Genomic DNA, 15,793 nt, shown 5'->3' with positions numbered 1-15,793 from the left:
TCCTTAGAATCCCTTCTTCTGAAGGGAAGGTCAATATAAGTGCCAGCCTAGGGGGGAACAGAAACTGCTAATCTAGCATTTCTGTACTCCTTCCTTACTGTTCAAGTAACCCAAAAAGACCTGGATTAAAATCTAATGTTATCAATTGAATAACTACCCAACAACCACATAGAAGTTGGTTGGATTAATAAAGAAAATATTGACATAAAATCTCATCTTAACCATAAACAACTATGAAATGAATATTCTGTTACATCTGACTAGGCACAAACAGAATCATTCTAACAAAGGATCTTTTTCTTTCTTTGCAAGTATTGCATACATATTTTGCAAATCAAATATATTTAATATTATTTTAATATCATTTGTTTTCATTAGATTTTTTTGCTTCAATTTCTAAAATTTAGTAACTTAGGGTTCTCATTGTATTTTACTAATACCTATCAATGTTAAGTGATAATGTGGCAAGGATATCAAATTTTCCCTTTAAAATAAATGGAAGTTAAAAAAATAATCTAGGTTAAATAATAATATCAAATAAAGAAGAATATACTTAGTAAAGAGATATGACTAGCATTTTTAAAGTAATGAGAAAATGGCTCAAGTACGAGAAACCTGGGTCTAAGTGAAATAATTTCATAGAATCAGTGTGGCTCTCTAACATTTCACTTGTATCTGATGTGTTCAGAACATGCAAGAACAGCATGAACTATTTTCAAGTTAGAGTTAAGAGAAAACTGATAGTTTTCCAAGATTCAAAATCTTATTTTAATTAATGACAAAAAAAATTAATAAATTTAAATTTGACTCCCAATTACTGCTACTATCTTTATGAAAATCTTTGGGGTTCAATTACCTTTTTAAGCAAAATAAGTACTATTGATTTGTCTTTCAGATACATTTCCAGTTTGGTTTAGATGGGATGTAATGGACATTTTTCTTTTCTGAAATATGCATAGAATAACAAATACAGAGGGAAGCAATAAAAGAAGAAGAGAGTATGAAAAGAACTGTATGTATAAGTCATATAAATAGACTACTAAGACAAAGAATAACAATGTTTCTCAAAATGTGGTCCACAGCCTACCTTTCAAAGAATCACCTGAGACCTCAAACTTACTGAATTAGTGACTGAAGGAACTTCCTCTAGTAAGCTTTCCAAATGATTCCTGTTTATAGATTGACTACTACTGATAAAATGTACGTTTCAAAAACTTGCCAAAGGCAAAGTGAATAGTGCCAAGTATGTCATTCTGAGAAATCACTTATTTAGCTTTAGGCAGGTCATTCTGTTGCATTTCTATAGTCTAGTAAGAAAATCTTCTTGAAATTAGATCCTAAGTTCATCTAAAATGTACACAAATATTAAAATAGGGGTTTTTATACAAACCTCCAGTGGATATTCCAGAAGATAAAGCACCCGTATAGAACCCAGAAGGAAAAAACTAGAGATCGGCTATTTCTGGAAAACATTTAGCCACTAAAGGTAATAAAGTGTTTTACACTTTTTTTCTCTCTGTGGCAAGCAAACCTTTCCTAGTAGACAAAAACAAAAAGGAGTAATCACTCCAGAAAAAGAAACAAAACTGATTTAGTAATATGTCCATTCTGCTTAACATACAATTTTATGAAAAAGTACACTTAAAAACTGGAAGTTACAATGCTTCTAATTATGTCTCAAGTATTATTTCTGTATGGATTTCAATAACAAATATCTCTAACAGCTACACTGAACTAAAATAAATACCCATTAATAAGTAATCAAGCTATTCTTCATGTAATTACATCTAGATTTTATTCATGAATTGAAGCCATTCTTACACACCCTATTTCTGGATAGAAAAATTCAACATTATAAGCACATCGATACTTTCCTCAATTAACAAAAAATTCAACTAAGATGTGTAAACAAAATAACAATGAATTTTATTTTTAAACTGAGAAAACAATATTAAAATTTACTTGGAAAAACAAATTTGGAGATTATCGAGACATTTTAAAAGGAAGACTAATAATGACTATCTCTACTTAATATTAAACATTTTACAATATTATTCAAAACTGACAAAACAGCACAAAGTAATGATAGCTAATATTTAATGAGTCCACTATAACAACATTTATTAAATACAGATACATATTATGTAACATAGAATATATAAATATATTCATTAAACCCATTAAATGTACTTAGTAATATATAATGATCAAAAACTAAAAAGTAGGTATTGATATTTCATTTTACAGATGAAGAGATTGAGACACAGGGAGATTAAATAATTTGTCCAAGGATACACAGATATTAGACACAGACACTAGGCTTTAAAGCCAAATAATCTATTTCTACAACTTACTTTTCTCACCACTACACAATATACTATATCTCCCTGCTCTTAAGACTCTCTTTATTTACTGTCATGAACTGAGTAGCTTAATCCCAACATCCCATTCCACCATGGTGTTCTACTTCAGCTTGGGTCCAGGGCTATGGAGTCAGCTGACCATGGACTGAACTTCTGAAACCATCTACAATGGGAGGATACAACAGTAAGGCCCTCAGCACTGTACCATGCCCTTGAACTTCTCTGACTCCAGAATTATCAAGACCAGTGTCCAGATCCATCTTCAATCTCCTATCCCAAAGGAAGCATTGAAGAAAAATGTCCCAAAGAGGTTAAGAAATTGTCAAGATCCACAGATAAATCCAGATCCAGAGGAGACCAAGTTGCTCTATTACCCCAAACTTCTATAGCATATTGGCCACCCTCTACTTACCAGAACCCAATAAAATGTTCCAAGCAACCATTAAAAAAAAAGACTTTAGCACATTAAGAAATGAATTTATATACTCAATCAAAAGATGGTTTATAAACTAAAGAACATTGGGACTATACAAACCATTTCTTTTGGGTTTTATTTTTTTTAAAGCTTATTTGCATTATCTATCATTCCTTTCAGAAACATAATTTCAGATTAATCAAACAAACATGAAGGAATAAAGCAGAGCAGAAGGAAAAAAAAACCTTAAATGGGGAAGAACTTTTTTTTTTTTTTTTTTTTTTTTTTTGTGGTACTGGGGATCGAACTCAGGGCCTTGTGCTTGCATGGCAAGCACTCTACCAGCTGAGCTATCTCCCCAGCAGGAAGAACTTTTTAAAACATGAAATTCACAGATTAAAAAGAAAGCAAACCTGATAAATTCAATGAACATAGGAATTTAAGATTCATAAATAGCAATCAAACAAACATACAGTAATTCAAAAGAATAAACCTAAGAGAAAAAAACAGTACTTGCAATGTAATACACAAATGACTAATTTCATGCATCTACAAGGACTCACAAAAATGACAACTTGAAAAAAAATGCAAAGACTTTTATGGTATGTGAATTATCTCTATTAAAAATGGGCAAAAGGTACCAAAAAGCAACTTACATAAAACAAATAAAATCAAGAAACACCAAAATATGATTGTACCCATTTATATTTACTGATGTACAAAATAAGGAGATGGGTAACTTTAAAATGAACAAAAATTAAGACATCTGATAATACAGACAATTAAAGTACACATCGTTTTGCCCTGAAAGGATACGAAATTACTGAATGAGTCTGGACTAACTTGTCTACCAAAAAGTAAAGAAGCAGCTACTAAATGACCACTACTGTACTGTTGAAAGGACATGGGGTCCACTTGAAGGGGCTACTACTAACCAATGGGATATTTTGAACACTATATAGAAAACAATGGACTAAAACAATATCCAAAATGTTTAAATTGAAAAAAGTTTCTTCAAAACAAAAAGAAACCATCATTCTCAACTTTTCAGGTTACTAGGGTAAAGCCAAGCACAGTGGCACACACCTATTTATCCAGGAATTTGGAGGCTAAAGTAAGAGGATCCCAAGTTTGAAGTCGGCCTCAGCAAGTTAGCAAGGACCTAAGCAACTTAGCAAGACTCTGTCTCAAAATAAAAAATAACAAGGTCTGAAGACATAGCCCAATGGTAGGGTGCACCTGGGTGCAGTCCCTCTGTCCCTCCCACCACCAGCCCATAAAAATGCTACTAGGGCAGCAACTCAATATTCTTAAAACTTGTAAATGGGAAAACAAGTTCAACCATTTGTCTACCTCTCCTGTATGAACAATGTACCTACATAACTAAATACTGGATGATGAACAAAGTTCTTAGGAAAACTTCCAAACTATAAAATGCAGAAAAAATAACAGAAATGATGCCAATTTTCTAAAAAACAAAAAGTGATCCCTTTCTCCAAGGGAAAAAGGAATAGAGAGCTGGGGGTGTAGCTCAGTAGTAGAGCACTTGCCTAGCACGTGTGAGATCCTGGGTTCAATCCCCAGTACTGTGGGGAGAAAAGAAAGGTTCAGTAGCACACATCTGTAATCTCAGTGGCTTGGGAGGCTGAGGCAGGAGGACAGTGAGCTCAAGGTCAGCCTCAGCAACCTAGCAAGACCCTGTCTCAAAATAAAAATGGGCTGCAGATGTGGCCCAGTGGTTAAGTGCCACTGGGTTAAATCCTTGGTACCAAATTTTAAAAAGAGAGACTTTTAAGACTGAGTTGTTATTTTTTTTAACAATAAAAAAATTTTTTACTGGTTATATTGGTTATAAGTTTTTTCTAAAAATTTTATCAACTTTTCTTTAATATCATTACCATCAATAGCAAATTAATACTTAAAAATTAAAAAGCCTTTGTATCTTCCTGTTACTATTATAACAAAGTAGGAAAACTCCATAACAAAGAAGTTATAGTAAATATCAAATAGTCTTTTTTCCCCAAAAGCAAAGTTTTATTTCCCGAAAACATCTACTTTCTATTAGAAATCAGATCACCAGCCAGGCACAGTGCCATACACCTATAATTCCAGCAGCTTAGTAAGATAAAGCAAGAGGACAGCAAGTTCAAAGCCAAATTCAGCAACTTAGTGAGGCCCTAATAAACTTGGTGAGATACTGTCTTGAAATAAAAGATAAAAAGGGCATGAAATAAAAAGTAAAAATAAAAACCCCAGTGGCTAAGCAACTTGAGTTCAATCCTCAGTACCGGGGGTGGCGGGGGGTGGGAGGTGGGAGGGGGTGGGGAGGTGGTGTCACATTATCAATAACTAACATTAGAGTAATATATATGTTTTCTTAATTAATCTATCTGCATATCCTGTAGGAAGCACATGAAATTCAGTCTCAAGGAAGATGAAATCCTATGTTCCTAGTTTTCACGCAGAGAATCAGATGGCATAAATAATTAAAATCCTCCAGAAATGAAATGAGCTAGAAAGCTACACTATTCCTACAGATTAGAGAAACAGAATACTTACCCATATTTTCCAAAGAGTGAAACGGTCGTTCCTCCTACAGGCACTGCTTTTCCTGGTCCATACACATCCCATATGGTCAGGGCCACTTGTGCATTCCTGGGCAGGTCAGGGTATTTCACAGGCAGTTTGAGCCATTCGTTCCAGCTATAGAAATAATGTTGTCATAAACACATACACACAACCAAATGACCAAACCACATCCACATGTCACTGTACAGCATCCACTACCTTTATAAAATGAACAGTTACAAGCTTGCTCTAGTCAGACATGTAAAATCTTATGCAAGGGTTTTTTTTGTTGTTGTTCAAGTTTTATTTCATTAATACTGATTCCACTTAGATATTAGTGCTTTATGTTTTCAAAGCATGTTTGTATGTATTATCTCACAAAGGAAAGTTTGTTCATAATACACTAATAACAGTTCTTTTATCTTATTCTATATTCGTTTTTGTGAACTTTCTCCTGCATTTAAAATGGTTTCATTTGACAAGTTCTACTCCATTAGGCAGCAGATGGTTTTTAAAATCCTGAAAGTATACTGTACAAACTACACAAACCAATACCCAGAAGACACACAGAATCCTATTTCTCTGTTTACTCAATTATCCTCAAAGGAACTTACCTCAGTCTAGGTCAAATACATTTGATTGGGCAAAAAATGAACAGAACTTGCAAAAACTTAAGGAACACATCACTGTTATGCACCATATAAATTTGAGAACTTCTAGGAAAAGTTGAAGATAACCATCAATTTTAAGAAGCAAAAAGCATTAAAACATTCTCTTCAATAACATTCTGAAAAAAATAAACTTCATACTTAAGAAAGCCATTATCTCTATAGATAAGCTTAAATATGGATTAATTACTACATGGTAGAGTAGGCTGAAAAGGAAAATACTAAATAGAACCATCTTTTGCCACTAACCAAGAAGTTAATGAACTCTGGCTAAAACTAAGGAAAACTGGACATGGTGGACCAGTCTGTAATCCCAGCAACCCAGCATCTTGGGAGACTGAGGAAGGAGAATTGCAAGTTCAATGTCACACTCAGCAACTTGGGGAAATCCTGTCTCAAAAATAAAAAATAGAAAGGTCTGAAGATGTGGCTCAGTGGTGAAGCATTCCTGGGTTCAATCACCATAATGAATGCAAGAAACAAATTAAAAAGAAAAATCAGTGAATATTCAAACTGAACTATGAAATGACTCACCTCTATTTCTGTTCTTTAATTTCTAGGAGACAATGCCGAAGACCAAATGATCATTCACCTCAAACCTTGGCTATTCAACTCCTAGCCCCCAAAATCTCTTTAAATCAAAGTAATTCCACTTTAATCTGTTTAACATATTGGGTTCCTGCACAACAGTTCTTGTGAAGAAAACAGGCCTACAGATGAAAAGTTTGAAAACTGCTCTAAATATTCTACAACTTATGAAAAGATCTAGTCAGACACCAAAAAGCTATATTGAATATCATTTTGTTCTCTTCTTCCCCATGTCATTCCTTCCTTAACCCTTAACCTTTCCCAATATCATATAAAATGGATCAACAAATAAATGAAAAAATGTTAACATCCTTAACAATTAGAGAAATGCAAATCAAAACTACTCTAAGATTTCTTCTCACTCCAATCAGAATGGCAATTATCAAGAATACAAAAAACGATAAATGTTGATGTGGGGAAAAAGGTACACTCATACATCTACCACATGCAAAAAACAAAACAACACAACACAAAACTTACTTCCATCTTGTACTAAATGCCTTGTAAGATGTTCTCACTGGCAAGGCCAGAGGCTTTCCTTCTGCAAAAACTTGACAAGTCACATAAAGATCAGAGCATGTCTCTTGGTACAGCCCTGAAAACTTTAACATGGGGTCTTCTAGGACAGCTTTATAACTCTTTTGTTCTCTCTTCCCTTCCAAACTTCCTCTAAAAGCACAAGAACAATAATGTGTTAGACATACATTTTTCAAGCAAATATACAAATGCACAACAAATACAAAGAAAAGTTTATGCTGTCAAAGTAATCTTAGACTATGAAAGAACATTTTCCAGGTTTATAAATTAAATACAATTACATATGATAATGTTTTCTGAAAATCATAATATGTCCATGAATATTCTATCCTCATCAACACATTTCTCAATTTTAGGCTTTTTCATCTTAAATCTTGCCACCAACTCTTGCCTGAGTTTTTTTTATTCAAGTTGACCACTTATTCAACTACTCTTTCAATAAACGTTTAGTGTAGTAGGCATGGGAGTCCAGAAGTGAAAGACAAAATAAACAATATGGTGTGAGACGAAATGTTAAGTCATAGCTTCTAGAAGAAAAACTTACTTTTGCCTGGATATTCTTTTTATATTCTTTCTATTTTTTTTTTAAATGATAGACTTATTATCTGACCATTTCTTAAAATTAAAAAATATAGTGTTACATGTCATAAAAGATATGCACAGGACATTATTAAAGAGATAGAAGCATTCCTTAGACGTCAAGATTATATCAGATAATGTCCAAACATTTTACATGATCTTTCTTTATTACTTTCACTCATATTCTCATTGTATACGTGAGGAAACAGAGACTCAAACATATTGTCTAAGGTAACAAAGCAAGCAATAGAGCACCAAAAAAATCCAGGGCAAGGAAGCCAAAGCCAATACTCTTCCCTTTACAGGAAGATAAATAAAGCCTCAGAAACACCTAACCTTTTGGGGCAGGGATCTAGGATCTTACATAAATGCCTGAAATAATCCTGAACAAAACACAGGAAAAGGGAGGAAAAGCGGTAGGAAGTCATTTCAAAGATAAAGAACAGTACATATAGTTGGTCTCTCATGGGATACCCTGCCCAACCTTGGAACTCTGCCATGAATCCCAGCAAGAAGGCTCTCCCCAGATGAAGTGCCTCACTCAGCCTTGGAATTTCCATTCTGCACAAACGGCAGTGAACATAGTTTCAATTCTATGAAAATTTCACACCAAAATTACTCTGTGTGGAAGGGTGATATCCATATTTTCATCAGTTTCTGGTCTCAGTTATGAAGTAATCACCTTTGGAAACCATTTTACCACCACTACCATTGTCTTCATCCTTAAGAGACCCAGACTTTACTGTGTACTGTTGTTTAACAGACTATTCTTCATATTATCAGATGTAAACAACCCTTTGATGTTGAACTTTGGTATGTCTTGTATTTGTCTCCTGTTTATTCCAGTGAGAGCACATATCACATTGAATAAAAATTGCTTCCTTAATGCTTAAAAACAAGAAATAAACAACAACAAAAAACAGCACATACAAAAGCAAATGCAAACTGGCAATATGGTGTGGGGAGATGCAAGTTGTTTGGTATAGGTAAAGCATAAAGCTATGAGGAAGAAGGTAAAAATGAATGAAAAGTAGGAGCTAGACAGTGAATATAAGTAACTTTCAAATTCACAAAATGAACATTTAAGAACCTGTTAAGCCAGGTGTGGTGACTCAAGCCTGTAATCCCAGCTTCAGGAGGCTGAGGCAGGAGGATCTCCAATTGAAAGCCAGCCTCAGCAACTTAGTAAGGTCCCAAGCAACTCAGTGAGACCTTGTTTCAAAATAAAAAATAAAAAGGGCTAGGGATGTAGCTCAGTGGTTAAGGACCCCTGGATTCAATCCCTAGTATGGGGGAAAAAATACTGTTAACTGAAGTGAGAAAATAACATAATCAGATTGTATTTATACTTTTGGCATTAAACATAAAAACATACAAACTAGAGGGGTAAGACTGAAAGTGAGAAAAATTAGAGACCTGCCACCATAATAGAAATGAAAATGGTATCCTACTACTGGAGCAGTAAGACAGAAAAAGGAGAATGGAACAAAGAAGTTTAGCAGTCAGATTTAAAATATCTTGCTGAGTGACACAACAGAGACTGTAAGAAAGGATTATCAATAAGACTCAGCTTGTCTTAACAAAATTGGATCATGCTAACAATCACCAAATAGAAAACACAGGAAGATTATAGTTAAGACAGGTAAGTAAATGATAAACTCAGGTTTGGACAAGTTTTTTTTTTTTTTTTTTTTTTTTTTTTTTTTTATAGTGCTTTGGGACAGCTGAAGTGACCATGTCCTAAGGGCACTGAGAAAATGTATTTATTACATGATGCAGACATTCAGCCCCTTGAATGACAAATATGTATAATATTGATTAAAAATACACATTAAGCCAGGCATGGTTGCTCACACCTGTAATCCTAGCAGCCCAGGAGGCTGAGGCACGAAGATCAAAAGTTTGAGTTTGGCCTCAGCAACTTAGGGCCCTGAGAAACTTGGTGAGACTGTTTCAAAATAAAAAATAAGAAGGTCTGGGAATGTAGCTCCCTGGGTTCAATCCCCAGTAACAAAACAAAACAAAACAAAACAAACAACCACAATAACAACAACAACAACAAAAATAAATGTTTACTGATTATGAATTATATTGTGATTAATAATCCAATAGCTTCAAAAATAGTTCTATACATCTACCTTTTAAGAACATGATTTCCAACTCTATTCCCTATTATTGTATCAAATCCATTACTCTCATTTCAAGATGTCATGCTATTGAGGTTAACTGTAAACGTAGCGCCTCAAATTTCTCCCGCAAGATGTTTTCTCCTATCTTCATGGTCCCTTTGCAACTGGAACTCTCATCTTGGACATTCTCACAACGCCCCTGCCTTAATGTCCGACTGCCCAAACACTCAATGTATGCTTCCATCACCTTTAATGCCCTTAATACGGCACACATGAGCTCATCTTACTCTCAACCATCACATCTAACGTGTCTATCTCTTCAAAATTGCTCCGGTCTCTATTCTACCCTCCAACCCTGTTGTTTTTTGTTGTTGCTGCTGCTGTTTGCCGGGAGTATTGGTTATCAAACCCAGGGCATCATGCACGCAACCTTAAACCCTGCTCTAAAGTAAAAATTTCCCACTTATTTATGGCAGGAAAACGACTTCACGACTTGAATTTTTCATGAGTAAAATTAGGAAGTGGTAACTCCTCAAAAAGTTGAAAAGCAAAATGCTTTTAAGACTGTAAACACTGTGGAAGTTAGAGCTTGTTCCCATCCCTCAATTTCTTACGGAAACCAAGTCAAACTTTCTCTCACAGGGTCCCTCATAATCCGCTCTCGGCTTCCCTGGCCACAGTCCTCCCGGTTGCCCCCAGTCCTGATCTTCACGAAAGTCACCATCTTCTATTCCAGTCCCTTGTCTCCTACAGGGCCCTACCTCCCCTTCCCTACACCCTAACAATCTCACTCCCTGTTCCCAGGGTGCTCTTACATCTTAAGCTGCACGTTGATGTCTAGGTCACAACTGTAGATATAGTGGAACTTCTCTGCTTCGCCCATGATAACCTCAGTAAAAGTACAACCTGAAACGGGAAGAGAGGCAAAGGAAAGACGCCAGAATTGAACCACTTGAGCTTCACTACACAGGTACTTCCGGTTCCGCCCCTCCCCTCTCAGGCTACCAATCACTGCCCGAAGCGCATACTAACGCGCCGGAACTTCCCTCTCAAACGTTGCCTCTGCGCGTGTGCAAACTTCACCCACCATCTTGCTTAAGGGTAAATAGAATGCCGGAAACACAGCCTATCCGGTTACATTCCAGTCTTCCTGTCTTGACAGGACCTTTTCTTTTTTTAAAGAAACAGAAGTCATTTGAGCTTGCGCTGTACCTAGAAACAATCTAAAACGAAATTTGATTCCAAAATCATGGGAACAACTTTCATTGCATATCAAATGGGGAACAACCACAAAAATTAGCATTTTTCCAAGTTTAAATTCCGCCTTCTCATAAATGGAAGATTTGACTACTAATGTGCAATCTCAAGCCAAGATTTTCTCTTTTCTATTGCAAAGAGTACAGAAAAGATCAAAAACAAAGAAACGTGGATTTTATTCTTGATACTACTAAGATTTATGCTACTTTGGCCAAAGTGCCTAAGTGTATTCGGATTCAAGGTAGCTACCTTTCAAGACCCGACACTATTTAGCAATTATAAAACTTCAGTAATAACTTCAGTACACAGATCTCTGAGTTCTCCAAATTCCTATAATGCTTATTTTGTAATATTTAATATAATCCGAAATTGTATTTTCATTTCCAATTTCATTTAATACTCTGAAAACAAGAATAGTGTGCCATGTATATTTCCCCCCTCAGAGCCTAATATGTTTCTCAATTAATAATTCCTATGTATTATTACTGATGACATTGAAAGTCTCCAATTTCTAAATGACTTATTTTAAGAAAGACATTATCCAAGTATGTGCAAAGTAGAGTAAATAGGATATTGAGGAATCAGGAAAAAAGAGAGAGAGAAAGATTTTTTTAAAAAAAAAACCTTTCAGAGGTAGGTTGAAAGATAAGGAACTATTTAGCCTGGAAAGGAATAGAAAGGAATAATGCACAATATTTTGCTTAAAGATACTTCCCAAAAATACTTGTTGAAGTTATAAAATGATGCAAACTGACAAAAGAAAAATGTGATGATATTCTATAATTGAAGGTTATAAAAGAGAATATATTTGATTTGTTCCTTAAAATAACTACCTCCAAATGATTAATATATGTAAAATGTAATTTCAACAAACAATAAAAAATGAAATTTCTAGTAATAAGAGTGTGTAAGAATAAAACAAATTGTCACAAGTGCTCTGTTTATAATTTCAGCAGGGAGTGTGAGGTTTGATCTGAAACAGGTTCTCAAACTTCAGAAAAGTCTTGACTGTAAAAAGAACTAAATTATCTAATTAGAGTCCTTACTTAAATTAGTTTCATTATAATGTTATTTAGTGTATAAACAAATAAAATATATAACCAATAATTTTACAAATTGAATATAAAAACCTCAAATTAGCAATCTTAATAATGTCTTTTTGCTGAAACGCTATTGCTTGCAAGGTGAATATGGCATAAGACTTGGATTACTCCTTTGGTTCTTTGAAATTCAGTACATATGTACTCTTGTAGTTCAAATGGCAATTCACTTTTCTAGCCTCCTGAAGTCTCCATTAATATAATCACCAAAAGGTCTTTTGGCTTCAACTTAGTTCCAAAGCATCTTTTTGTTTTAAGCCTAACTCTTTCCTTTTCTCATTAACTCATAACAATGAAATTAACACTAATTGTCCCACCTCCAAAAGAGTTGCAAAAACAACTCAGTAAAAGGCGTGAAAATAAAATATCAGTACTTATACTCATTCATAGAATTCAAGATAGTTATATTAAATTTCTAACAATATTCAAAATTTATTGTTGAAGAATCCTTCCTACACAATGTTACTATAATTTGTTATATACTTTAATGCCACGAGATAAACAAATGCAATAATTTTGAGGAAAGTTTTGATAATTCAAAGATGCATGGGAAGAGACAAGAGAAGCAAAAAATAACAGAGCCTTTCTTGGACCAACCATAAGTCAGGGAGGTGTTGATTGGTAGATTTCAGTACCATAGTCCAATTAACAAGTTCATGTTCATAGGATAAATGGAAACTTCAGGTATCTTATTCTTAAAAAGAAAAGAAATGATTGTTTTCTTCCCATTAATGAATACAACATACATGTATAATTATAGAACATAATTTGCACTGCAAGAAACCACAATGGCCTATCTGTATAAAAATTACATATAGCCATCAGTGTTTTCTTTGTGTAATAGCCTATTTCACTGACTATACAATGTCCTACTTAATTTGCCTTTGGAATTACAGTTTTGATTTTGTGCTGTCTTTGTCATCTTGATCCAATTTCACATTTAATTATTCTAATAGCGTATTTTAATACTGGTTTAGAAATTGGTTGATTGTAGTCCATTCCTCCAATTGTTCAGTGATAATCAGATTTGTTTTTGCCAGTTTCTATGACCCAATTTATTATTTTTAGCTTGTAATTTTAAAAAGGCAATGATAGCTTAAAAAACAACCATCTGTTATTGAGCTGCCATCAAGAACAAATGAATATGATATTGGGAGATTTGAAGTATTTTATAAATCCTTTTTCTCCAATTAAAAATTTGCCCTGTAAGTTTTCTTATAACCCTAAGTACTTTAGAATTCTATCACATGACAGAACAGACAACGGTGCTAAGAAACTTGGCAAATCCTACCTCATAATCCAAGACACATGGACATTGGTGAAGGGATGGTGTGGGAAAACGTGGGTTTGATGCATAACCATGAGTCATCATAGTGTGGAAACCCTCAAGACCTCACAGGTTCCATTCAAAAAGAAGTTTATGTCACCTACTAAAGGGAAAGAATAAAAATCACGAGTTATCCTGAAAAATAATAAAAATATGTCTTGCACGTGTGCTTCTTTGCCATCGCCCAATTATATAAAGAAGTTTCCCCTCTCTGTGCCACAAATGAGCAAAGAAAACTTGGAATTGAATGGCACCACTATCAAGCATGTTAGCCTATAAAAGGAGCAATAAAATTAGGTTATATTTTCCCTACGATGTCTGATCAGGTTGTGGCAAGGAACATGCCGGTGACTTTCCTTCCTTATGGAAATGACCTCTGGTATTCAGACCCTGGAAAGGAGAGCAGAATAACAGCATAGGAATGATCTTACTGTTATTTATGTTATTTTGAGTCAAGATTTTAAAATATTTTTATTGGAAACACATTTTGTTTCAGTCTGTATTTCATTTATTTTAATTTTTTTATTTGTTCTAATTGGTTATACATGACAGTAGAATGCATTTTTACACTGAGTCTGTATTTTAAAGCTCTGAATTTTTTAGTCACTGACTCAAGTTACTTGATTGAAGACCTGATAAATAAAAGAGCATTTTCACTGTTGACAAGAATTCCGTCAATTAGCTACTAGAGTTAATTCCTGTTTTGCTGATTCAATGCTCAACAAGCTTTCTTCTGATTATAATTTGCCTTTCCATGTATTCTTTATGACTCAAGTGTGGCATGCATTTTCTCACTTACTGTAAAACCCCCAAATTCTCAGTTGCCTCAAACAGTATCTGTTTCATTGGTTCACATATATCCATTGAATTCTGGGTATTTTAGTTTGAAACTTGTGGTTAGATTTTACCTCTTTACTTCTCTTTTAACACCATTTACCTGGTAAAATACCAACTCTGAAAGTACAACATGATTGCAGAGCTCCATACCTGTTCCCACACAATACATGACTAGTGAACAAAGTCCACAACGGGACTCTCTGATATAATTATGAATTCCTAATCACAAAGCTCTTTGTGGTCAAACATCTTTCTGTATTCTCTATGACCATACAGCTACTTTTATCTCCTATTCTCAATCCTTAGACTTTTCTACTTCCTTTCCTCACTGTCTGCACATGGTCTCACCTTCTACTTCTCAGAGAAGGGAAGATTGATGAGATAAGAACTCAACTTCCCCTGCCAACCACCTCCTTCAAAAAGTTAAATATAGTCAAGTGCATATGCACCAGTCTGCTCTTTTTTTCTCTCTTTATTACAATAAAATTGGCATAAATTCCTCTGTTTAAGGCCAATGCCTCTACCTGTTCTCTGAATTCTAATACCTTCTGAATTTTCATCTTCTTAGGAAACTTGGAGGCACATCTTTGATCTCTTTCCTCCTGCTAATTTCTTTTCAGTATTTAATCTTGCCTGAGACTTTTCAATTTGAGCAATTAAAGTATGCTCATCCCCACTATCAATCACAAACTACAATGAATTAGAGTTCTAGAATTCTCAATGAACTAATACACCAGAACCTTTTAACCTTTGCATACACTATCAATTTAGCTCCTAAGTATTTTTTTGAATTTGTCAGCTTCTTTCCATCTTCAGTACCTTCTCCTTGATTCAGGTACCATCACTTCTTCCCTGCACTGTTCTAATGGCTTCCAGGGGGCAGACTCAATATTGTGTGAATGAGCAACTTGCTTCATTTTCCTTCAGACACACAGGAAGAGTGCATTTCTCAGTCTCATTGGGATACAGGCTGTAGTCATGGGGTTAAATCTGGGAGATGGAATTTGGGCAAAACAAAAGTGTAACTTTTCCAGGCCATAAAACCTCAGTGCAATTTATCACATTGTGTGTCTCTACTTTATATCCTAGTCAGATGGAGATGGTCCAGTGGTGGTCTCTGAAACTTTAAAAATTGGCAAACCAAAACGTAGAAAAACTTTGGTTCTCTAAATCAATGCTTGGAAAACCATCTACAAACACCTGTTAGGGTTGGATATGAACAAGAAATGTATTTTTTAATGATGTTAAAGCAGCAAGATTTAGGATTAGATTATTAAAGCATTTAGCTACTTCAAAATTAGTTGTTTCAAATCCCCTCTTTCTGGCAATTTCATTATGTTACTCTCTTTTGCTTAAAATCTTCTAATACTTTTCTTCCTATAAACAAAGACCAACACATATAAGAACATACAGACTGGCTTGGTA

General features: G+C 34.5%; 1 protein-coding gene across 1 annotated transcript in view; it reads right to left on the bottom strand.

Annotated features, from left to right (window-relative positions):
• Positions 1 to 10,804, bottom strand: part of Pik3c3 (phosphatidylinositol 3-kinase catalytic subunit type 3) — a 117,502-nt gene extending 106,698 nt beyond the window's left edge. The window contains exons 1-3 of the mRNA XM_047526300.1: positions 10,663 to 10,804; positions 7,083 to 7,271; positions 5,338 to 5,481 (exon numbers count right to left, since the gene is read on the bottom strand). Coding sequence (XP_047382256.1) covers positions 5,338 to 5,481; positions 7,083 to 7,271; positions 10,663 to 10,730 — 401 coding nt within the window. The 5' untranslated portion in view covers positions 10,731 to 10,804. The remainder of the gene's footprint in view (positions 1 to 5,337; positions 5,482 to 7,082; positions 7,272 to 10,662) is intronic.
• Between the last annotated feature and the right edge of the window lie 4,989 nt (positions 10,805 to 15,793).

The sequence above is a fragment of the Sciurus carolinensis genome, chromosome 15, assembly GCF_902686445.1.
Source record: "Sciurus carolinensis chromosome 15, mSciCar1.2, whole genome shotgun sequence".
NCBI classification, from domain to species: Eukaryota; Metazoa; Chordata; class Mammalia; order Rodentia; family Sciuridae; genus Sciurus; species Sciurus carolinensis.
The sequence above is the reverse complement of the archived record's forward strand: the minus strand, read 5'-3'. Positions and strand labels throughout refer to the sequence as shown.